At 43.4% G+C, this 25,120-nt stretch overlaps 2 protein-coding genes across 2 annotated transcripts in view; one reads left to right on the top strand and one right to left on the bottom strand.

Moving 5' to 3' along the window:
- LOC112233456 (ATP-dependent RNA helicase DQX1) overlaps positions 1 to 16,676 on the top strand; it is a 29,158-nt gene extending 12,482 nt beyond the window's left edge. Inside the window, exons 2-12 of the mRNA XM_042311384.1 lie at positions 2,827 to 3,213; positions 3,543 to 3,736; positions 4,008 to 4,449; positions 7,475 to 7,783; positions 9,571 to 9,670; positions 9,796 to 9,954; positions 10,557 to 10,748; positions 10,903 to 11,028; positions 11,156 to 11,346; positions 11,656 to 11,846; positions 15,592 to 16,676. Of these exons, the coding sequence (XP_042167318.1) occupies positions 2,884 to 3,213; positions 3,543 to 3,736; positions 4,008 to 4,449; positions 7,475 to 7,783; positions 9,571 to 9,670; positions 9,796 to 9,954; positions 10,557 to 10,748; positions 10,903 to 11,028; positions 11,156 to 11,346; positions 11,656 to 11,846; positions 15,592 to 15,808 (2,451 nt within the window). The 5' untranslated portion in view covers positions 2,827 to 2,883 and the 3' untranslated portion in view covers positions 15,809 to 16,676. The remainder of the gene's footprint in view (positions 1 to 2,826; positions 3,214 to 3,542; positions 3,737 to 4,007; positions 4,450 to 7,474; positions 7,784 to 9,570; positions 9,671 to 9,795; positions 9,955 to 10,556; positions 10,749 to 10,902; positions 11,029 to 11,155; positions 11,347 to 11,655; positions 11,847 to 15,591) is intronic.
- A 4,168-nt stretch (positions 16,677 to 20,844) lies between these two features.
- On the bottom strand, positions 20,845 to 24,624 carry LOC112233481 (endothelial differentiation-related factor 1 homolog). Its single transcript, XM_024401144.2, has 5 exons — positions 24,329 to 24,624; positions 23,831 to 23,882; positions 23,525 to 23,685; positions 21,578 to 21,671; positions 20,845 to 21,421 (listed from the first exon to the last, which is right to left on the bottom strand). The coding sequence occupies exons 1-5, from the start codon at positions 24,404 to 24,406 to the stop codon at positions 21,360 to 21,362; spliced, it is 447 nt and encodes a 148-aa protein (XP_024256912.1). The 5' UTR covers positions 24,407 to 24,624; the 3' UTR covers positions 20,845 to 21,359.
- Positions 24,625 to 25,120: the final 496 nt, after the last annotated feature.

Here is a 25,120-nt window from a genome sequence, read left to right as displayed (position 1 = left end):
TGTAGGATTTTTAATGAATTGATTTGCAAATTATGGTGGAAAATAGGTATTTGGTCAATAACAAAAGTTTATCTCAATACTTTGTCATTACCAACAAAGGGTATACAACAGAGGTCAAAAGTTTTCTGTATGTCTTCACAAGGTTTTCACACACTGTTGCTGGTATTTTGGCCCATTCCTCCATGCAGATCTCCTCTAGAGCAGTGATGTTTTGGGGCTGTTGCTGGGCAACATGGACTTTCAACTCCCTCCAAAGATTTTCTATGGAGTTGAGATCTGGAGACTGGCTAGGCCACTCCAGGATCTTGAAATGCTTCTTACGAAGCCACTCCTTCGTTGCCCGGGCGGTGTGTTTGGGATCATTGTCATGCTGAAAGACCCATCCACGTTTCATCTTCAATGCCCTTGCTGATGGAAGGAGGTTTTCACTCAAAATCTCACGATACATGGCCCCATTCATTCTTTCCTTTACACGGATCAGTCGTCCTGGTCCCTTTGCAGAAAAACAGCCCCAAAGCATGATGTTTCCACCCCCATGCTTCACAGTAGGTATGGTGTTCTTTGGATGCAACTCAGCATTCTTTGTCCTCCAAACACGATGAGTTGAGTTTTTACCAAAAAGTAATATTTTGGTTTCATCTGACCATATGACATTCTCCCAATCTTCTTCTGGATCATCCAAATGCTCTCTAGCAAACTTCAAACGAGCCTGGACATGTACTGGCTTAAGCAGGGGGACACGTCTGGCACTGCAGGATTTGAGTCCCTGGCGGCGTAGTGTGTTACTTACTGATGGTAGGCTTTGTTACTTTGGTCCCAGCTCTCTGCAGGTCATTCACTAGGTCCCTCCGTGTGGTTCTCGGATTTTTGCTCACCGTTCTTGTGATCATTTTGACCCCACGGGGTGAGATCTTGCATGGAGCCCCAGATCGAGGGAGATTATCAGTGGTCTTGTATGTCTTCCATTTCCTAATAATTGCTCCCACAGTTGATTTCTTCAAACCAAGCTGCTTACCTATTGCAGATTCAGTCTTCCCAGCCTGGTGCAGGTCTACAATTTTGTTTCTGGTGTCCTTTGACAGCTCTTTGGTCTTGGCCATAGTGGAGTTTGGAATGTGACTGTTTGAGGTTGTGGACAGGTGTCTTTTATACTGATAACAAGTTCAAACAGGTGCCTTTAATACAGGTAATGAGTGGAGGACAGAGGAGCCTCTTCAAGAAGAAGTCACAGGTCTGTGAGAGACAGAAATCTTGTTTGTTTGTAGGTGACCAAATACTTATTTTCCACCATAATTTGCAAATAAATTCATTAAAAATCCTACAATGTGATTTTCTGGATTTTTTTTCTCTCATTTTGTCTGTCATAGTTGAAGTGTACCTATGATGAAAATTACAGGCCTCTCTCATCTTTTTAAGTGGGAGAACTTGCACAATTGGTGGCTGACTAAATACTTTTTTGCCCCACTGTACTTTTTTTTAGAATATACCTTTATTATTCCCCGCAATCCCTACCACCCTTCCCCCAATTGCAGTAAACTAATAAAAAACACTTAGACTTCTACCTTCAGTTTATACATCTTATTCACTCTCCTTCTTGGTCAAATAGCCCTTACACAGCCTGGAGGTGTGTTGGGTCATTGTCCTGTTGAAAAACAAATGATAGTCCCACTAAGCGCAAACCAGATGGGATGGCGTATAGCTGCAGAATGCTGTGGTAGCCATGCTGGTTAAGTGTGCCTTGAATTCTAAATAAATCACAGACGGTGTCACCAGCAAAGCACCATCACCCTGCATGTTTCATGGTGGGAACCACACATGAAAAGATAATCCGTTCACCTACTCTGCGTCTCACAAGACACGATTGGAACCAAAAATCTCAATTTTGGACTCATCAGACCAAAGGACAGATTTCCACCGGTCTAATGTCCATTGCTTGTGTTTCTTGGTCCAAGCAAGTCTCTTCTTATTATTGGTGCCCTTTAGTAGTGGTTTCTTTGCAGCAATTCCACCATGAAGGCCTGATTTCACGCAGTTTCCTTTGAACTGTTGATGTTGAGATGTGTCTGTTGAACTCGGTGAAGCATTTCTTTGGGCTGCAATCTGTGGTGCAGTTAACTCTAATAAACGTATCCTCTGCAGCAGAGGTAACTCTGGGTATTCCTTTCCTGTGGCAGTCCTCATGAGAGCCAGTTTCATCATAGCGCTTGATAGTTTTTGCGACTGCACTTGAAGAAATTTTCAAAGTTTTAGACACTTTTCGGATTGACTGACCTTCATGTCTTAAAGTAATGATAGACTCGTGTTTCTCTTTGCTTATTTCAGCAGTTCTCACCATAATATGGACTTGGTCTTTTACCAAATATGGCTATCTTATGTATACCCCCCTACCTTGTCACAAAACAACTGATTGGCTGAAACGCATTAAGAAGGAAAGAAATTCCACAAATGAACTTTTAACAAGGCACCTTTTAATTTAAATGTATTCCAGGTGACTACCTCATCAAGCTGGTTGAGGGAATGCCAAGAGTGTGCAAAGCTGTCATCAAGGCAAAGGCTGGCTACTTTGAAGAATCTCAAATATAAAATATATTTTGATTAACACTTTTTTTGGTTACTACATGATCCCATATATGTTATTTCTGTAGAAAATAGTAAAAAAATAAATAATAATAATTCTGGAATGAGGTGGTGTGTCCAAACGTTTGACTGATACTGTATATTACATTTCCTTCAGTGACAGGGGTCAATCAACTAAGTTGGGTGAAATCTAAAACTTGCTATACAACTTTCAACACAACAACATCTCTTCTCTGATCCTCTTCCCAGGTAATCTCCAGTCACTCCGTTACCACCCCTCATCCCCTCTCCCCAACCCACCCTGCGATGATGTCGTCACCCTCTGTGGCCACCCCCTTGACAACATCCCCCCCCACCCTCCGCCCCTCCTCCGCCCTAGACTCTCTCTCCATGTCCTCTCTACTGTCCGGGGACCTAAAGGATGAGATGGGGGATGGAGAGGGGGAGGAGGGGGGCCTAGGGGACCTGGAGGTGAACCCGTATGATGGCTTGCCCTTCTCTTCACGCTACTACTCTCTGCTGGAGGAGAGGAAAACGCTTCCCTTGTGGAGCCTCAAGTACCGCCTGCTGGAGCACCTGGAGACACATAGCATGGTGGTGGTCAGTGCCCCCAGTGGCACAGGCAAGAGCACACAGGTAAGAGGCATGTGAAACACATACAAACACGCACACAGGTATAGGCACACACATTAGCACTGGTGATGAAGAGCCCAGAGAAAGCAAAGGTGGGGAAACATGCCAAACATACAGGTAGGCATAGGATGCACACATTCACACTCGTACACACATATGGCTAGGGACCCTCCAAATGTACACAATATTCAGACACTGAAGATAGACAGACCGCTGAACTAACTCAAGCAACTAAGCACACAGGCTATCACGCTATACACACTGACTTTGTGTGTATATCAGTCTCTCACTTAGTCTCCCTCTTTCTCTCTCCCTCATCCTCTCTCTCCCAGGTGCCCCAGTGGTGTGTGGAGTATGCCCTGTCCCATGACTTCTCTCAGGGCTTGGTGTGCTGTTCCCAGCCCTATGCTGTGGCTGCAGCGAGTCTGGCCCTCAGGGTGGCTGATGAGATGGACCTGAGTCTGGGCCTGGAGGTGGGCTACTGGATCCCCCACGACGATGGCTGTACCCCTGATACACTACTTAGGTGAGGAGAGATGTAGACACCCAGGTGTGCATGAAAATTAGCGCATATGTATGTACACACACATACCACATTGGTTCAAGCTTGGGTACACACACACATCACCCAATCTGATGGCACGTTTCGTACTCATCTTCTTTGATCTCATTTATCCACCCTCTTTAAGCTCTCCCCGACCTGGGAAAGAATATTGTAGTCCTTGTTTCCTCCTCTCTCTTTCTCTCCCCTGAGGTTTACAACAGTGCACCCTCTCTCTCCCCCCTCCCTCTCTCAGGTTCGTCAGTGACTCTCTGCTCCTGGGGGAGATGATGTCGGACCCCCTGCTGCGTCAGTATGGGGTGCTGGTGGTGGATGAGGTCCAGGAGCGCACTGTGCCCTCCGACGTCCTTCTGGGCTTGCTGCTGGACGTGTGCTGCCAGCGCCCCGACGACCTCCGTGTGGTCCTCCTCACCGACCCCTCCCTTGCCTCCAGCCTCGCCACCTTCCTGGGTGAGGGAGTTCCGATTCTAACGCTGGATGAGCCTGTCGCGGATGAGGACCGGCCCACAAGAGATACACCCTACACAGAGACAAGGAGGAGGGCACCGGTTGTCGTGGAAACGGTGTACAGGGATCCTGGAGGGAGGGAGTCTGCGGCAGCGGCATGTTACATGGTGTTGGATCTCCACCGCAGGGGAGAGGAAGGGGATGTCATGGTCTTTCTCTCCAGTGCCCAGGTAGATGAGCACACACACACAAACACACACACACACATTATACTAAATATATATAGCTAGTCTTATCATGTCATTAGACAATAGATGCCCAGTAGTCCTACTGCTGGTAACGCAGAAATGGTTCAGAAGGCTAAGTGGGTTACTTTGGGTCGAGTTAGTTAGGATTAGTTGGTGCATGCAACAGCAGACTTGTGGTATTATTTTACTGCACGGGCCACACAGTATATGAATATTTTTTGAGTTAAATGTAAGTCGTTTTGGATAAAAGTGTCTGCTAAATTACCTTCCTTTCTATCCCACCTCTTCTTGTCAGTTTCTGCTAGACTTCCGTCTACATGTAAATCCCTATTGAACTGTGTTGTTTCTTAATGCCATCTTCCTTGTCTGTTGTTGCCTCTCACCCTGGGGACAGAGAAACAGGGACACTGTAATCTTAGACTACTGAATGGCACCAGGGTGGGTCAGGTGTCCTGTTTAACGCATCCAGAATACACATACAGTTGAAGTTGGAAGTTTACATACACTTAGGTTGGAGTCATTAAAACTCGTTTTTCAACCACTCCACAAATTTCTTGTTAACAAACTATAGTTTTGGCAAGTCGGTTAGGACATCTACTTTGTGCATAACACAAGTCATTTGTCCAACAATTGTTTACAGACAGATTATTTCACTTATAATTCACTGTATCACAATTCCAGTGGGTCAGAAGTTTACATGCACTAAGTTGACTGTGCCTTTAAAGAGCTTGGAAAATTCCAGAAAATGATGTCATGGCTTTAGAAGCTTCTGATAGGCTAATTGACATAATTTGAGTCAATTGGAGGTGTACCTGTGGATGTATTTCAAGGCCTAACTTCAAACTCAGTGCCTCTTTGCTTGACATCATGGGAAAATCCAAAGAAATCAGCCAAGACCTCAGAAAATAATTGTAGACCACCACAAGTCTGGTTCATCCTTGGGAGCAATTTCCAAACGCCTGCCTTACCACGTTCATCTGTACAAACAATAGTACGCAAGTATAAACACCATGGGACCATGCAGCCGTCATACCACTAAGGAGGGAGACGCTTTCTGTCTCTTAGAGTTGAACGTACTTTGGTGCGAAAAGTGCAAATCATTCCCAGAACAACAGCAAAGTACCTTGTGAAGATGCTGCCGGAAACAGGTACAAAAGTATGCATATCCACAGTAGAACGAGTCCTATATCGACATAACCTGAAAGGCCACTCAGCAAGGAAGCCACTGCTCCAAAACCGCCATAAAAAAGCTAGACTACGGTTTGCAACTGCACATTGGGACAAAGATCGTACTTTTTGGAGAAATGTCCTCTGGTCTGATAGAACTGTTTGGCCATAATGACCATCGTTATGTTTGAAGGAAAAAGGGGAGGCTTGCAAGCCGAAGAACACCATCCCAACCGTGAAGCACGGGGGTGGCAGCATCATGTTGTGGGGGTATTGAAGCAACAGGGTGTGGTGATAACATAGTGGCAGTGTGGATGTGAATATGTGAGCTTTGCTGCAGGAGGGAGTGGTGTACGTCACAAAATAGATGTCTACTTGAGAAAGGAAAATTATGTGGCTGTATTGAAGCAACATCTCAAGACATCAGTCAAAGCTTGGTCGCAAATGGGTCTTCCAAATGGACAATGACCCCAAGCATACTTCCAAACTTGTGGCAAAATGGCTTAAGGACAACAAAGTCAAGGAATTGGAGTGGTCTTGACCTCAATCCTATAGAAAATGTGTGGGCAGAACTGAAAAGTGTGTGTGAGCAAGGAGGCCTACAAACCTGACTCAGTTACACCAGCTCTGTCAGGAGGAATGGGCCAAAATTCACCCAACTTATTGTGGGAAGCTTGTGGAATGCTACCCAAAACATTTTACCCAAGTTAAACAATTTAAAGGCAATGCTACCAAATACTAATTAAGTGTATGTAAACTTCTGACCCACTGGGAATGTGATGAAAGATATAAAAGCTGAAATAAATCATTCTCTCTACTATTAATCTGACATTTCAATTCTTAAAATAAAATGGTGATCCTAACTGACCTATAACAGGGGATTTTTACTAGGATTAAATGTCAGGAATTGAGAAACTGAGTTTAAATGTATTTGGCTAAGGTGTATGTAAACTTCCGACTTCAACTGTACATGCCGTGCAGAGAGAGGGAGCACAGAGCCCCATCATATTCACATCCACTTCTCTCACACACACTGCCACTATGTCAACATCACCACACCCTAGCTCCTCGCCTAATTCCTGGATATGGTTTCAAATCCTGAGGCAGACCAGGACTTCAGTAGAGTAGTTGATGCCAAGGCTGCAAAACACAGAGCTAGCTAGCTAGCCAGGAGGACGGATCTGGTTAAGACTCACTGTAAACAAAGTAAACAAGGACACAGATAAGCACTGTCTGTTTAGGGAGAGGGAAACGAAGAGTGGGGGTGCGAGAGGGGGAGAGACATGAGAAAGTAGAACGGGCACAGGGACAGAGGTCCCAATACGCTCAAATAGAAAATTTTGAACTTTTTAAAACAATGTTAACCCATTGGTGTAGCTAGCTTAAGTAGAAGAAGCCATTACAAAGTATGGAGACTTTACCAGGGCAAGGAGGCAGTGGGTGGGGTAAGGGCAAAGATGAGAAGTTGGTTCCACTCTTCCCCTTTAAATTCCCTCTGTGCCCTATGTGCAATCCCTTTAACTGGTTAGCGTAGCCACTCCCACTCTCCTGCCATATGGAGTGAAAAAATGATAGCCTTGGATGGGCAGAGTGGAGAGAGGAAAGAGTGGATGCATTTGGGACCATGTGTACCTTACACACTACATTTCACTGCATGTAGGTAGCATAAATAGCATGTTTTCATTTATATTACTCTCTCTATTTGTCCACTCATTCACTTTTTTTATGGCTGGACAACTTTTAGAATGCCAGGACTTAACATTTCTCAAGAGATTGACTAAGTGCCCAGGATAGGACAGTATGTATTCTCAAACCTTTCTTCTCTCTCCTCCTCTCTCAGGAGATTGACGAGTGTGGCTCTCTGCTGGAGAAGGAGTCTGTTGCCCTGAGCCCTCAGCTGGGGACCCTCAGAGTTCTGCACCTCCACGCAGGCCTCGGAGGGGCTACCCAGCGCATCTATGAAGCTGAGCCAGACGGGCCTTCTGGGGACACGGAGGGGTCCAATGGGTCTGAAGGACTGGAAGGGCCAGGGATAGGGGCGGGGACGGGAGCGAGGCGCAGGGTCATCCTCACAGACACCCTGGGGGAGGCCTCCTTCTCTCTATCTGGAGTCCGCTATGTCATAGACACAGGCATGCAACTCAAGACAGTGAGTACTCATTTATTAGAGATAGGAAGGAGGAGGAGTATGTGTGACACTATCCTACACAGCGGGCACATATCAAATTTTATTAGTCACATGAAATGCTTACTACGAGCCTCTAACCGACCTAGCAGTTTCAATAATTACGGATAAGAATAAGAGATAAAAGTAACAAGTAAGTAAAAAGCAGCACTAAGAAATAACAATATAAACTGAGTCGGTACAGAGTCAATATGCACCGGTTAGTTGAGGTGTTATGTACATGTAGGTAGAGTAAATTAAAGTGACTACAGTTGAAGCCGTCACGACCCAGCAGACGTAAATTCCAAATAGTATCCTTAAAGTTTGTAGAAACATGTCAAACTTTTTTTATAATCAATCCTCTAGTTGTTTTTACAATATATAATCGATAATATTTCAACCGGGACTGTAGCTTCTTCAATAGGAGAGAGAGAGAAAATGTCTGCTCCAAGCTGTTGCGCATGCAAAACGATGCTGGTACCCAGACATACAATAACGTGATGTGATCTTTCTCACTTAGTTTCAGGCTTTTATTTAGAAAAATATGTCTAAAGCCTGTTCACACCATGGGGAAGCCATAGGAAAAGGAATCTGGTTGATATCCCTTTAAATGGAGTGAAGGCTGGCAATGGAACAGAGAGCTTTCAGGAAAAAACGGGTTGGATTTCCCTCAGGTTTTCGCCTGCAATATCAGTTCTGTTATACTCACAGACAATATTTTGACAGTTTTGGAAACTTTAGAGTGTTTTCTATCCTAATCTGACAATTATATACATATTCTAGATTCTGGGCTTGAGAAATAGGCAGTTTCATTTGGGTATATGTTTTTCATCCAAACATCAAAATACTGCCCCCTAAACTCAACAGGTTAACATGTTGGTATTACAGACTCGGACAGGGAGAGGTTGAAAATGTCAGTGAAGACACTTGCTAGTTGGTATGCGTATGCTCGCAGTACACGTCCAGGTTAATCCGTCTGGCCCTGTGGTCTTGTGAATGTTGACCTGTGTAAAGATCTTATTCACATCGGCTGCGGAGAACATGATCACACAGTCTTCCGGTACAGCTGGTGCTCTCATGCATGTTTCAGTGTTATTTGCCTTGAAGCGAGCATAGAAGTAGTTTAGCTCATCCGGTAGGCTCGTGTCACTGGGCAGCTCTCGGCTGTGCTTCCCTTTGTAGTCTGTAATGGTTTGCAAGCCCTGCCACATCCGACGAGTGTCAGAGCCGGTGTAGTACGACTCGATCTTAGTCCTGTATTGATGCTTTGCCTGTTTGATGGTTCGTCCGAGGGCATAGCGGGATTTCTTAGAAGCTTCTGGATTAGAGTCCCGCTCCTTGAAAGCGGCAGCTCTAGCCTTTAGCTCAGTGCGGCTGCTGTCTGTAATCCATGTCTTCTGGTTGGGGTATGTACGTACGGTCACTGTGGGGACGACGTCATCGATGCACTTATTGTTGAAGCCAATGACAGATGTGGTGTACTCCTCAATGCCAATGCCATAGCAAAACAGTCCTGTAGCTTAGTATCTTCTTCATCTGACCACTTTTTTATTGACCTAGTTACTGGTGCTTCCTGCTTTAATTTTTGCTTGTAAGCAGGAATCAGGAGGATGGAATTACGGTCAGATTTGCCATGTGGAGGGCGAGCTTTGTATGAATCTCTGTGTGTGGCCACAATAACCACAATGCTGCATAACCTCAATAGACTATTGAGGTGCACCCAGTCCCAGTGCCATGCATAACCTCCCACTCTTCCTGCCTCCGTCTCATAGGTTTACAACCCTCAAATTAGAGCGGACTCCCAGGTCCTTCGTCCCATCAGCCGGCAGCAGGCAGACATGCGGACGCAGAGGGTAAACGGTGACCTACCAGGTAGGTTAAGGTCAATCAAATCTGTTGTAAGAAATCATCATGGACAGAAGGGACATACAAAGCTGTTACGGGACTAATTTCCTCTCTCTGTGTATTCTTCTGAACCCTCTCTCCTGTCCCTCCAGGTCTGTGTTTACGTCTGTACCCCCAGGCTCTGTATGAGGAGGGCATGGCGGAGACCCGCAGCCCGGGGGTGGTGGAGGAGAACCTCAGTCACCTGGTGCTGCTGCTCAAGAGGCTGGACATCGCCGACATGGGCCAGTGCAAGTTCCTAGACAGGCCTGGTAAGGAGGGCCGTGCGTCATCTAGCTATTTCAGCCCTGTTTCCTTTGAATGAATAAAGTGCACCTTGAACCAGACCTGGGTTCAAATACGTGTGTTTTTGAGTATATGGTATTTAAAATACTTTTTTCTTTGTATTTGACTATTTTCAATTACACTGCACAAAAACAAGTACTTTTATTTCAGTATTTGAATGGTTATTTGTAAAAGCCAAATAGTCTACACAATTGTATTTTCAAATGCTTATTTCAAATACTATTTTCTAATACCTAGCTTAAATGCATTTGACTCAGTGTATTTGAGTATTTTCAAATACTTTCCAAGTGTATTTGCAAATACATAAAAATATTCAACTACTTGTCTTTTCAAATAAAATATATCTGAATACTTACTTTGAATGTATGTAAAAGTAATTGAGATTTGTTTTAAATACATTTGAACCCAGGTCTGCCTTGCATTCATTGGATTCATGTAGCATTCATGTTTTTACTAGGTGTCTTCTATTTTGTGATATCAGGCAAAATATAAGATCTTTCCATATCTGTCACTTTCTTCAACCCTCCCTCTCTGTTTTATTGACTCTCTCTTTTATTCCCCCCCCCAGCTCCAGAGGCTCTGATGCAGGCTCTAGAGGACCTGGACTACCTGGCAGCACTGGATGATGATGGGAACCTATCTGAGGTGGGCATCATTATGTCAGAGCTGCCCCTGGAGCCCCCTCTGGCTAAGGCCCTCATCGCTGCCTGCGAGTTTGACTGTGTCAACGAGCTGCTCACCATCGCTGCCATGCTCACAGGTACACACTGCACACACATACACTGTCCAAGGTACTTAGTACTGGCTGTAAAATGAGCCTTTACTAACCCTTTTTACATGCATTACAGAATATTGCTTTGTTTTGTTTCTATAACTTAACTTCATTTAAATTCTCCACCTGTGTGTGTTCCCAGCTTCCCCCTGCTTTGTGACCCCCACACCCCAGAGAGAGGAGGCAGCAGCCACTCACAGACGCCCCCTGTTGCACAACGAGGGAGACCACCTCACCCTCATCAACATCTACAACGCCTACATACAGCGTGAGACCATATATCACACACACACACACTCATGGATCTACACACATAGGCATGGAACAGACATGCATTTCACACTATCTCTACTCCTTGAATATTAATATGTGTGTTTCTCTGATTAATATTTTAGACAATGAGGATGATGCCTGGTGTACTACCAACTTCCTGAACCCCGCCGCATTACGATTGGCTGTGGTGATCAGGGCAGAGCTGCTGGAGGTGATGCAGCGAATAGAGTTGCCCGTCTCGCCTCCTTCCTTTGGTTGCCAAGACAACTGCACCAATATCAAGCGTGCACTCATCTCAGGGTTCTTCCTCAAGGTAAAAGGACTCATCAGTCCACTTCTCCATTTAAGATGTAATTTAGTTTGTACGTGTCTGACATTTGTTTTTGTCTACAAATATAGACCTTAACCTTTCTCTCTATCCTCCCCCTATTTCTTCCTCCTCTCTTTGTCCTTATCTTACTGTCTGTCAAAATGTTCACATTCTCCTCTCTTTCCATTCTCTTGTGTCTCTCGCTGTCTTTTGCCCGCCCCCACCCCCAAGTCTCTCCAGTCCTTTCTGTATTTGTTTCCCTCGATCTCATTTGATTTCATCTTCTCCCTTCCCCTCTCCTCTCTTTTTCAGGTGGCTCATGATGTGGACGGCTCAGGTAACTACCTCCTGTTGACTCACCGTCACGTGGCTCACCTCCACCCCTTCTCCTCCTATCTGTGTCGCCGTCCGCGCCTCAACCCCCCCTCCTGGGTGCTCTACCACGAATTCACCATCTCCCATGACAACTGCATCTGCACCGCCTCCGAGGTGCACCCCCACATGTGAGTAACCCTAAAATGTTTTGTGCACTTTTGTTGTTGAGAAAATCCATGTACAGTTGAAGTCGGAAGTTTACATACACTTTGGTTGGAGTCATTAAAACTCGTTTTTCAACCACTCCACAAATTTCTTGTTAACAAACTATAGTTTTGGCAAGTCGGTTAGGACATCTACTTTGTGCATGACACAGGTCCTTTTTCCAACAATTGTTTACAGACAGATTATTCCACTTATAATTCACTGTATCACAATTCCAATGGATCAGAAGTTTACATACAGTAAGTTGACTGTGCCTTTAAACAGCTTGGAAAATTCCAGAAAATGGTGTCATGGCTTTAGAAGCTTCTGTTAGGCTAATAGACATAATTTGAGTCAATTTGAGGTGTACCTGTGGATGTATTTCAAGGCCTACCTTCAAACTCAGTGCCTCTTTGCTTGACATCATGGGAAAATCAAAAGAAATCAGCCAAAACCTCAGAAAAAAATTGTAGATCTCCACAAGTCTGGTTCATCCTTGAGAGCAATCTCCAAACACCTCGATCTCCAAATGTACCACGTTCATCTGTACAAACAATAGTATGCAAGTATAAACACCCATGGGACCACACAGCCGTCATACCACTCAGGAAGGAGACGCGTTCTGTCTCCTTGAGATGAACGTACTTTGATGTGAAAAGTGCAAATCAATCCCAGAACAACAGCAAGGGACCTTGTGAAGATTCTGTCGGAAACAGGTACAAAAGTATCTATATCCACAGTAGAACGAGTCCTATATCAACATAACCTGAAAGGCCACTCAGCAAGGAAGACACCACTGCTCCAAAACCGCCATAAAAAAGCCAGAATACGGTTTGCAACTGCACGTGGGGACAAAGATCGTACTTTTTGGAGAAATGTCCTCTGGTCTGATGAAACAAAAATAGAACTGTTTGGCCATAATAACCTTAGTTATGTTTGGAGGAAAAAGGGGGGCTTGCAAGCCGAAGAACACCATCCCAACCTTGAAGCACAGGGGTGGCAGCATCATGTTGTGGGGGTGCTTTGCTGTAGGACGGACTGGTGCACTTCACAAAATAGATAGTATCATGAGGGAGGAAAATTATGTGGATATATTGAAGCAAACTCTCAAGACATCAGTCAGGAAGTCAAAGCTTGGTCGCAAATGGGTCTTCCAAATGGACAATGACCCCAAGCATATTTCCAAAGTTGTGGCAAAATGGCTTAAGGACAACAAAGTCAAGGTATTGGAATGGCCATCACAAAGCCCTGACCTCAATCCTATAGAACATTTGTGGGCAGAACTGAAAAACGTGTGCGAGCAAGGAGGCCTACAAACCTGACTCAGTTCTCAAATTCACCCAACTTATTGTGGGAAGCTTGTGGAAGGCTACCCGAAACGTTCAAGTTAAAATATTTAAAGGCAATGCTACCGAATACTAATTGAGTGAATGTAAACTTCTGACCCACTGGGAATGTGATGAAATATATAAAAGCTGAAATAAATCATTCTCTCTACTATTAATCTGACACTTAAAATAAAGTGGTGATCCTAACTGACCTAATACAGGGAATTTTTACTAAGATTTAATGTCAGGAATTGTGAAAAACTGAGTTTAAATGTAGTTGGCTAAGGTCTATGTAAACTTCCGACTTCAACTGTAGATAGTGTGTAATGTACACTAACCCTGAACTTCATTGGGACATCCTCATAGTGGTGTCTTTTAGAGGTCGACCGATTAATCGGAATGGCCGATTTAATTAGGGCCGATTTTCAAGTTTTCATAACAATCGGAGATCAGTATTTTTGGGCGCCGATTTAAATAAAATAAAATGTGTACCTATATTTAACTAGGCAAGTCAGTTAAGAACACATTCTTATTTTCAATGGCGGCCTAGGAACGGTGGGTTAACTGCCTTGTTCAGGGGCAGAACGACAGATTTTCACCTTGTCAGCTCGGGGGATTCAATCTTGCAACCTTATAGTTAACTAGTCCAACGCAATAACGAACCACCTCTCTCTCGTGCACTCCACAAGGAGTGCTGTTACGCGAATGCAGTAAGTGAAGGTAAGTTGCTAGCTAGCATTAAACTTATAAAAAACAATCAATCATAATCACTAGTTAACTACACATGGTTGATGATATTACTAGATATTATCTAGCGTGTCCTGCGTTGCATATAATCTGACTGAGCATACAAGCATACAAGTATCTAAGTATCTGACTGAGAGGTGGTAGGCAGAAGCAGGTGCGTAAACATTCATTAAAACAGCACTTTCGTGCGTTTTGCCAGCAGCTCTTCGTTGTGCATCAAGCATTGCACTGTGTATGACTTCAAGCCTATCAACTCCCGAGATGAGGCTGGTGTAACTGAAGTGAAATGGCTAGCTAGTTAGCGCGAGCTAATAGCGTTTCAAACGTCACTCGCTCTGAGCCTTCTAGTAGTTGTTCCCCTTGTTCTGCATGGGTAACGCTGCTTCGATGGTGGCTGTTGTCGTTGTGTTGCTGGTTCGAGCCCAGGGAGGAGCGAGGAGAGGGACGGAAGCTATACTGTTACACTGGCAATACTAAAGTGCCTATAAGAACATCCAGTCAAAGGTTAATGAAATACAAATGGTATAGAGGGAAATAGTCCCATTCCTATAATAACTACAACCTAAAACTTCTTACCTGGGAATATTGAAGACTCATGTTAAAAGGAACCAGCAGCTTTCATATGTTCTCATATGTTCTCATGTTCTGAGCAAGGAACTTAAACGTTAGCTTTCTTACATTGCACTTTTACTTTCTTCTCCAACACTTTGTTTTTAAATTTTTTTACCCTGTTTTCTCCCCAATTTCGTGGTATCCAATTGTTTAGTAGCTACTACCTTGTCTCATCGCTACAACTCCCGTACGGGCTCGGGAGAGACGAAGGTTGAAAGTCATGCGTCCTCCGATGCACAACCCAACCAAGCCGCACCGCTTCTTAACACAGTGCGCCAGCCGCACCAATGTGTCGGAGGAAACACCGTGCACCTGGCAACCTTGGTTAGCGCGCACTGCGCCCGGCCCACCACAGGAGTCGCTGGTGCGCGATGAGACAAGGATATCCCTACCGGCCAACCCCTCCCTAACCCGGACGATGCTAGGCCAAATGTGCGTCGCCCCACGGACGTCCCGGTCGCGTCCGGTTACGACAGAGCCTGGGCGCGAACCCAGGGTCTCTGGTGGCACAGCTGGCGCTACAGTACAGCGCCCTTAACCACTGCGCCACCCGGGAGGCCCTGTTTTTGCATTATTTAAACCAAATTGAACATGTTTCATTATTTATTTGAGGCTAAATTGATTTTATTGATGTATTATATTAAGTTAAAATAAGTGTTCATTCAGTATTGTTGTAATTGTCATTATTACAAATAAATAAATAAAAATCGTCCGATTAATCGGTATCAGATTTTTTGGTCCTCCAATAATCGGTATCGGATTTGAAAAATCATAATCGGTCGACCTCTAGTGTCTTTACTTCCTTTTGGAATACTAGTCCTCTGATAAACAGTAAACTGTACTATCTGTCAAAGGATAGTGGTGCATACCAGGTTGTCTTCGCACAACGAGAAGCATTAAACTTCTCTGGAACCAGGTCAATATGATATAGCAATCTTCTGAGATGTGCACATGTCATTACATTGAGGTAAACTAGGCATTTAAGTGCATTACTTTGATAACCTACTTTGGTAACCTTGGCCTATTAATGTTTCCTGTGCAGGTTGGTGGAGCTGGCCCCTCTGTACTACCTAGGCAACTTGCCGTCCAGCGAGGGACGGGACCTTCTGATGGAGCTGAGACAGAGTCTGCTGCCCCCAGAGGAGGTACAGGAGAGGGGCCCAGAAGGAGTCTATGACACACGCCACATTGAGGAACACTTAGACAGGACCGGAGATCCACGTAATCAAGACAGTACTGAGCTGTGTGTCATACAGTGACGGGAATGGTGTGGGCAACCAAAAGCAGAACCAAGGGAGGAGAACCTGAGAGAAGGGACTTGGATGCACTATGCAGGATACTCTCAAGTTTTACCAGGAATACACCATAGATCTATACTGTACTATTGCATGGACAGTTATTGAGGGAGAGTACGTACAGTACACTATCCAGCCATACAACATTGTACGGAGGCCGTTGTTTCAATCTGAGTGAATAAGGGCTCACCTACAGGTGTTAGTGACATTTTTCTTAAATGAGATTAAATGCATTTTTTTTTTTGCACATGAAAATGTGTGAGTTAAGGGCAATTTCAGACTGAACCTACAGAGTTCCTATAAAACAAACTGTATACTGGTATGCAAAGTAATATATATTGGGAATTATATATTGCCATGAATGTTGACTATTCTGCAAGAGTCCCTGATACTTCACTGAAGAGACAGTCAGCTGTCAAAAAGTGGACATGCATTCTTTCAATGATGACTGGTGAGGTATGGCATTGATGCTGTCACTTCCAGGGAATTTGTGTTTTTGACTATTGTGGCACCAGCACCCATCTCTTCAGTAGAAACTATTGGTTGACCTAGGATCTCTCTGTCGATGTGCCCAATCATAGAAGCTGACTTGATGTGGACTGGACATGTGATTCGCAGGGCTCAGTTAGGTTTAAACAGGGCGATCTACCATTGTACGGAGCTTTAGAATCCAGTTTTTGTTACTGTTGTTCTTTGTATGCTAGTGGGTTTCCAATGTGTTGAAATAATATAATATTTTGTGTGTAAATCAAGGGTGTCGGGTCAGCCTCCCTCTATCTAATAAATATTTTAAATATATTTTGAACATGAAATGAAAGGTTTATCTGTTGAATTTAAGCTTGAAATGGTTAACTACTTCATGTTATACATTCAGCCCTTCAATTATTGAGGGACAATCTGTGGTCGGTGAAACATCGCATCCAGGTTTCTCACCCAAGTAGCATGGGGAATTTGGGAAATAAGTTCATTAGGATAGCATAATAAAAGTAGACATTTTGTTTCGTAAAATCTGCCATATTTACTGCTGTTCAATGGCCTCCAATACGATGGCATAGTTGATATTGGCTTCAATGGCTTATAAATGCCTCATGGCAAAAGAGCTTGCCAGTTTGTAGTCCTAAAAAAATGAAATTAGTTACCACTGGTTTATTCAGCCATTCCTAAGGGGGTAATAATAGGGGGTTTGGATAAACTCGGTTAAGAGGCTTAGGAGATCTTATACGTTTTGTTTTATGAGTTACAATTATATACAGTGCCTTGCGAAAGTATTCGGCCCCCTTGAACTTTGCGACCTTTTGCCACATTTCAGGCTTCAAACATAAAGATATAAAACTGTATTTTTTTGTGAAGAATCAACAACAAGTGGGACACAATCATGAAGTGGAACGACATTTATTGGATATTTCAAACTTTTTTAACAAATCAAAAACTGAAAAATTGGGCGTGCAAAATTATTCAGCCCCCTTAAGTTAATACTTTGTAGCGCCACCTTTTGCTGCGATTACAGCTGTAAGTCACTTGGGGTATGTCTCTATCAGTTTTGCACATCGAGAGACTGACATTTTTTCCCATTCCTCCTTGCAAAACAGCTCGAGCTCAGTGAGGTTGGATGGAGAGCATTTGTGAACAGCAGTTTTCAGTTCTTTCCACAGATTCTCGATTGGATTCAGGTCTGGACTTTGACTTGGCCATTCTAACACCTGGATATGTTTATTTTTGAACCATTCCATTGTAGATTTTGCTTTATGTTTTGGATCATTGTCTTGTTGGAAGACAAATCTCCGGTCTTTTGCAGACTCCATCAGGTTTTCTTCCAGAATGGTCCTGTATTTGGCTCCATCCATCTTCCCATCAATTTTAACCATCTTCCCTGTTCCTGCTGAAGAAAAGCAGGCCCAAACCATGATGCTGCCACCACCATGTTTGACAGTGGGGATGGTGTGTTCAGGGTGATGAGCTGTGTTGCTTTTACGCCAAACATAACGTTTTGCATTGTTGCCAAAAAGTTCAATTTTGGTTTCATCTGACCAGAGCACCTTCTTCCACATGTTTGGTGTGTCTCCCAGGTGGCTTGTGGCAAACTTTAAACAACACTTTTTATGGATATCTTTAAGAAATGGCTTTCTTCTTGCCACTCTTCCATAAAGGCCAGATTTGTGCAATATACGACTGATTGTTGTCCTATGGACAGAGTCTCCCACCTCAGTTGTAGATCTCTGCAGTTCATCCAGAGTGATCATGGGCCTCTTGGCTGTATCTCTGATCAGTCTTCTCCTTGTATGAGCTCAAAGTTTAGAGGGACGGCCAGGTCTTGGTAGATTTGCAGTGGTCTGATACTCCTTCCATTTCAATATTATCGCTTGCACAGTGCTCCTTGGGATGTTTAAAGCTTGGGAAATCTTTTTGTATCCAAATCCGGCTTTAAACTTCTTCACAACAGTATCTCGGACCTGCCTGGTGTGTTCCTTGTTCTTCATGATGCTCTCTGCGCTTTTAACGGACCTCTGAGACTATCACAGTGCAGGTGCCTTTATACGGAGACTTGATTACACACAGGTGGATTGTATTTATCATCATTAGTCATTTAGGCCAACATTGGATCATTCAGAGATCCTCACTGAACTTCTGGAGAGAGTTTGCTGCACTGAAAGTAAAGGGGCTGAATAATTTTGCACGCCCAATTTTTCAGTTTTTGATTTGTTAAAGTTTGAAATATCCAATAAATGTCGTTCCACTTCATGATTGTGTCCCACTTGTTGTTGATTCTTCACAAAAAAATACAGTTTTCTTATCTTTGTTTGAAGCCTGAAATGTGGCATAAGGTCGCAAAGTTCAAGGGGGCCGAATACTTTCGCAAGGCACTGTATATTGTTTTAATTATGCAGGGCCAATTGTGCACCACCCTATACATTGTTAGTTAAGATGACCTTTATGAATTATGTAGCCTTGATGTGCTTTTTTTCGATTACACAAATGCTCCAAAATTCACAAAATGTGACAGTTGATGAAGATTATCTCAAAGAATAAAATGTATAAGATCTAGTGCCTACAAAAAAACAGCATTTGTTTGCTATCTATAGCCTGTCGGTGTAACCGGTGTGAAATGGCTAGCTAGGCAGGCTAGTAGCATTTCAATCAGTGGCATCACTTTCTCTGAGACCTTGGAAGTAGTTGATTCCCTTGCTCTGCAAGGACAGCAGCTTTTGTGGAGCGATAGGCAACGAATACTTTGAGGTTGAATGGTTCAAGCCCAGGTTGGGGCGAGGGGGTATTCAACTCTTACCAGTGGAGAATGGTGGTAGGAGTTATAGGAGGATGGGCTCATTGTAATGGCTGGAATGGAATAAATGGAATGCTATCAACGTGGAAACCACCACCTTCCATTCCAGACATTACAATGAGCCCGTCCTCTTATAGCTTCTCCCACCAGCCTCCACTGACTCTTACCATACGAGGTCCAGAGTCTGCTGGTTTTCTGTTCTACTTGATAATTAATTGCACCCATCAGGTATAATGTGGGGAGCCACTTGTGGATTTAACAGTTCTAAAGCAGTTCCACCTCCAAAACAACTGCTATGCAGATGTTGGCTTAACCTGATCTGATTTAATTGAGCCCTAGGCCAAAACCAATTGTAGGCTATACCTTAAGAAAGAATGTAAACTCAAATCTTGGAACAGCACCCTCAAGGGGCAGTATTGAACAAGTATTGAGCACTCCTCCCATCAGCCTCCACTGACTCTTACCCTACGAGGTCCAGAGCCTGCTGGTTTTCTGTTCTACCAAATAATTAATTGCACCCACCTGGTGTCCCAGGTCTAAATCAGTCCCTGATTACAGGTGAACAACAAAAAAATGGTCCAGAGTTGAGTTTTAAGGGCCTACTGTCTAGGTTCCCATCCCTCGGCATTATAGAGTGGCACTGGCAGGGCTGCCGTTTGGCTGAAAACAAATCAAGGACTGGCATTATAAGCCACCTAAGCCAAATGATGCCTGATCAATATTATTTAGCCTTAAGGTAGGCTCAGTTACCAGGTCACTGAGCAAGATACAATATCAATATTGTCCTTGCATTTGGCACAACAAGAAATCTAACAATGTTAAATTAAACTAAGGTCTAGATTAAAGGGGCAATCAGCAGTTGCTACATCCATTTTTGGACTTAAAAATTCATATGTACCCATTGATTCTTAAAGAACATAACTTATAAATGCCTCATGAGCTTAATTGAACTTGTGCTTTGTTATTGTTTCTTCTGCTTATTGCCGCTTTACGGGCTCTATTCAATCCGCATTGCAGAAGTTCAGCTTTACATTTAAAGGTAATGTTCCCGCTTTAGCAGACTGCGTTCACGTTAAACTGCTTATATCGGCTTAATTGGAAATGACCTTACACCAAATCTGTAATGCTTTAGTTTTACAGATTGAACAGAGCCCTCAATCAGATTTAGCGTGTGTCTAGGTGGAACTGAGTTGAAACCATCAAATCGGTGAGCAGCTGCTCTTGCGATCATTGTCATGAAGCCACACCCGCGTTAATGTTGAGAACGAGAAAGTGTAGGCTATATACAAATAATTACTCAAATAGAAAAATCATCCTAATCAAGTTGTAGATTACATCACGTTCCAGTGTTCAAACTGCATTCGATTACTGTTAATACGACTCCGTACAGCCAATGGCAATGTCCACTTTAGGTATAGTGGGGAGCCACTTGCGACAGTTCTAATGCAGTTCAACCTCTACGCGAGCAACATTTTACATCTAACCCATACAACTCATCCATACAAATAGTTTCACTTCCCTTTACTTGGCATAGTGCTTTTGTGCAAACTCATAAAAAAATATTGGTTGTATCAAATGGGTTGTACATTCATTGTAGAACCTGAGTGAGTACAGGGCCAGTGTCAGACTGGTTTTACATAGGACACCAAAATATCTTATTTCAAGGCCTTCTCTAATGTAAAACTGAAGAAAACATTCTAAATAACCATCAGATGACAAGTAGACTGCCAAACTTTATTTTAAATTCAAAACCAAGCTACAGCAGGAGGACATGTTCATATTGTAATGACCTAATATACAATGTGCCTGAAAAGGCCGCAAACAAGCACTTACGAAATGGATAAAGAACATGCTCCGAGAAAAAGTAAAATCGATGCACATGGCCATGGTAAAATTCACCTAGTCTGTTTCAAACATCCCAAAATAAGTTAATGCCAAAGCAGTAGCGAACAAAATAAAAAATTACATTTCACAGCACTTTTGGTTTGCAAGTTTTACAATGCATTCAATCATTGTTTATAAGAAGTATTTTGTGATGACTTGTCAGTATATGCAGCTTGTAACGTGGTGGATCACCAGGTCCTGTAGCAGGACAGGTGGAGATCAGCCCAGGTAGAGGAGGGGGGGTGAGGGAGGCAGGGTCATAGCGGAGTAGGGAGGTGGGGATAATGGAAGGGGACGTGGGGATGAAAGTGGGGTACATGGGGAAGGGGGGCTGATTTCGAGGCTTTGTCCTCATTTCTTTTTGGGTTTTGCCTCCAGGGGCAGTCCAATATCTTTCCCGCGCAGTTTCAAACCTGTGAACAAAAAGTTGCGATGTCAGACAAAAAAAAGTACCAATGGTAAAATCCAAAGTACAGATGAATAAGGTGGCATACTACTCCGAGACCTGATTAAACATAGGGGGTGATTAGGAAAAATGTCAGTGTGAGTCTTTCCCAGATTCCACTCACCGATTGCTCTCTCAATCTTTCCCATGACCTGATTGTTGGGAATTGCTTTCCCACACTCATAGTCAGCAATGACCTGAGGCTTCTCATTGATTTTCTGAAAGCCAAAAGAGATGTCAGTAAAAATCTGTGACCTAAAAACGTTATTCTATTTAGACCTACAGTGCATTCAAAAAGTATTCAGACCCCTTGACTTTTCCCACATTTTGTTACAGCCTTATTCTAAAATGAATTAAATTGTTCCCCCCTCAATCTACACACAACACCCCATAATGACAAAGCAAAAACAGGTTTAGAATTTTTGCAAATGTATTAAAAATAAATCGGAAATATGACATTTACATAAGTATTCAGACCCTTCACTGAGTACTTTGTTGAAGCACCTTTGGCAGTGATTACAGCCTCGAGTCGTCTTGGGTATGACGCTACAAAGTTGGCACACCTGTGTTTGGGGAGTTTTTCACATTCTTCTCTGCAGATCCTCAAGCTCTATCAGGTTGGATGGGAAGTGTTGCTTCACAGCTATTTTCAGGTCTCTCCAGAGATGTTCGATAGGGTTCAAGTCCGGGCTCTGGCTGGGCCACTCAAGGACATTCAGAGACTTGTCCCAAAGCCACTCCTGCTTTGTCTTAGCTGTATGCTTAGGGTCGTTGTCCTGTTAGAAGGTGAATCTTCGCCCCAGTCTGAGGTCCTGAGTGCTCTGGAGCAGGTTTTCATCAAGGATCTCTCTGTACTTTGCTCCCTTTATCTTTCCCTTGGTCCTGACTAGTCTCTCAGTCCATGCCGCTGAAAACATCCCCACAGCATGATGCTGCCACCACCATGTGCCACTGTAGGGATTGTGCCAGGTTTCCTTCAGACGTGACGCTTGGCATTCCAGCTAAAGAGTTCAATCAGACCAGAGAATCTTGTTCTCATGGTCTAAGAGTCCTTTAGGTATTTTCTTGCAAACTACAAGCCGGTTGTCATGTGCCTTTTACTGAGGAGTGGCTTCCGTCTGGCCACTCTACCATAAAGGCCTGATTAGCGGAGTGCTGCAGAGATGCTTGTCCTTCTGGAAGATTCTCCCCTCTCCACAGAGGAACTCTAAGAGTGACCATTGGGGTTCTTGGTCACCTCCCTGACAAAGGCACTTCTCCCCCCGACTGCTCAGTTTGGCCGGGCGGCCAGCTCTAGGAAGAGTCTTGGTGGTTCCAAACTTCTTTAATTGAAAAATGGAGGCTACTGTGTTATTGGGGACCATCAATGCTACAGAAATGTTTTGGTAGCCTTCCCCAGATCTGTGCCATGACACAATCCTGTCTCGGAACTCTACAGACAATTCCCTCGACCTCTAGGCTTGGTGTTTGCTCTGACATGCACTGTCAATTGTGGTATCTTATATAGACTGGTGTGTGCCTTTCCAAATCATGTCCATTTAAATGAATTTACCACAGGTGGACTTAAGAAAACATCTCAAGGACAATCAATGGAAACAGGATGCACCTAAGCTCAATTTTGAGTATCATAGCAAAGGGTCTGAATGCTTAAGTAAATAAGGTATCCATTTTTTACTTTGAATGAATAAGCTACAATTTCTAGAAACCTGTCTTCACTTTGTCATTATGTGGTGTTGTGTGTAGATTGAGGGGGGGGGGGTAATAATTTAATCAATTTTAGAGTAAGGCTGTAATGTAACAAAATGTGGAAAAAGGGAAGGGGTCTGAATACTTTCCAAATGCACTGTACAGTCAAACTGTTGAAATGTCAATCATCACTGAGGCCATCTCTTTTAAGGTACACATACATTGGAGGCATCTTCAAAGTGTCCTCCCATCCTCATATGTACTGATGTGAAAGTATTGGACATAATTCTCAACTGTGTTTAGATGAGTGCAGAAGAGACAAGGAAGCCACAGAAATGCACCAATATCTTAATGAGTCATATGGGTTTGCGGTAGCATTACTCACAGTGGCTAGGTCTTTCTGGGTGAGGCCCTTGTTCTGGCGGCCCTGCTGGATGACCTTTCCCACCTCCAGGGAGACCCGCTGGTGCTGCAGCTCCTCCGTCTCACGGTCCAGCTTGGCCGTGTTCTTGGTCATCAGGTGCTGCTTGTTCTGCCCCGCAGACCCTGTGGAGACATTCATTGGCATGGTAAGCATAAACAAGCCATAACATAATTTAATTCAGAAATCAATCCTTCATGTCCCAGACTTTCCAGTAGGGGAGTTGGTGGATTGCACCTTGCATGGATTGCTGTATAGAACAAGGCTTACATTTCTTAGTAGTCTCGAGGTCTTCTCCACGTCTCTGTGCAGCTGTGATAGCCTAGACAAAACATGGCATATTATTCAAATGTACTCTACATCGTTCCATAACACAGGGATATATTTAGTTAGCTTGTACAGCTGACGAGTAGGCCAGGGGGGCTGATCCAACACAGAATCAAAACACAGGCTACGAAAAACGCAGAAAATGTTTGATAAAAGTCCAATTCATCGACGTCAGTCAAATGATTAGACGCCAACCCACATAGTTGCTATTTCTGTCCACGTCGACCGTTTTACCGAGCAGGAAACGCCAGGGAGAGGCGAGGTCACAATCAAATCCCCGGGATTTATTAGCAAGCTTCCCTGCCAGTGACAGTGTGCAGCCTACATGGGCTCAGTGGTTTGATTAATTAAATCGCATATTTATTTACAATATATCGAGTTGTTTCTCAGGTTCACATGCTAAGTGGCTAATGCTAGCTGCTCTAGCTAGCAGCTAGCTACCTGCTTAGATTTGGCCTGCGCAGCAGTCGGACCCTTCTTCCTCAAAACCGTCACGGTGTCCCAGTCGCTTTCTGCCATTGTTTCCAGGAATTATTCGATAGCCGTAACGACAATAATTATACAAAAATAAAGCTAACGTTAAATGTCTGGGTATCAAAACGATATCTGGCGACGTAAGGCTACTTCTTTCCTACGCTTGCTTTGACAACAACAACAAACGACGAACTAATAACAAACACCCACGCTTCTTTCAAATCCAAAGCTTTATTCAAAACAACCTCAGATATGGTAACCTAGATCTACAGTGACCTCTGCTGTTAAAAAGGAAGTGCTTGAGAATAAAGGAAATGTCAATGATCTATGTTTTTTTTATTTTTTATTGCAGAAACACCTGTATACATACAAGAAGTATACAAAAAGACAATAATACAATATTCAAGGGGTTACAACAAATTACAGATTATACAAAGACCTTAAAATATACGCACGTGTTGATTGTTTTAACAGCTTTCTTGTTAGAAGAATGTAGAGTGGTCTTAATGTACTGCTCGAATGCCTTATACAAAATATGGAAGATGTTTTTTTTATGAGTGAATTTACATTTATTCATATTTTCCATTAGCACAATTAGATTTATGAGGTAAAATGTTTTTTTTTCTTTATACTTATTATAGTTAAGGAAACCGAGCAGCACATTCTCACATAACAAACAAAAGTCATCAAGAATATTAACAATTATAAAACTATGAATATCTTGCCATAATTTCTTTACAAAGAGACAATGTCAAAATA

Source organism: Oncorhynchus tshawytscha, linkage group LG33 (genome assembly GCF_018296145.1).
Source record: "Oncorhynchus tshawytscha isolate Ot180627B linkage group LG33, Otsh_v2.0, whole genome shotgun sequence".
Lineage (NCBI taxonomy): Eukaryota > Metazoa > Chordata > Actinopteri > Salmoniformes > Salmonidae > Oncorhynchus > Oncorhynchus tshawytscha.
This window is presented reverse-complemented; position numbering and strand designations above follow the sequence as displayed.

Coding starts and splice junctions, on each gene's coding strand:
- LOC112233481 (XM_024401144.2), bottom strand. CDS start 24,406: ATGGCAGAAAGCGACTGGGACACCGTGACGGTTTTGAGGAAGAAGGGT. Junction 21,672..23,524: donor CCCAGAAAGACCTAGCCACT/GTGAGTAATGCT, acceptor TTTGGCTTTCAG/AAAATCAATGAGAAGCCTCA. Junction 21,422..21,577: donor AAAGATTGAGAGAGCAATCG/GTGAGTGGAATC, acceptor TTTTGTTCACAG/GTTTGAAACTGCGCGGGAAA.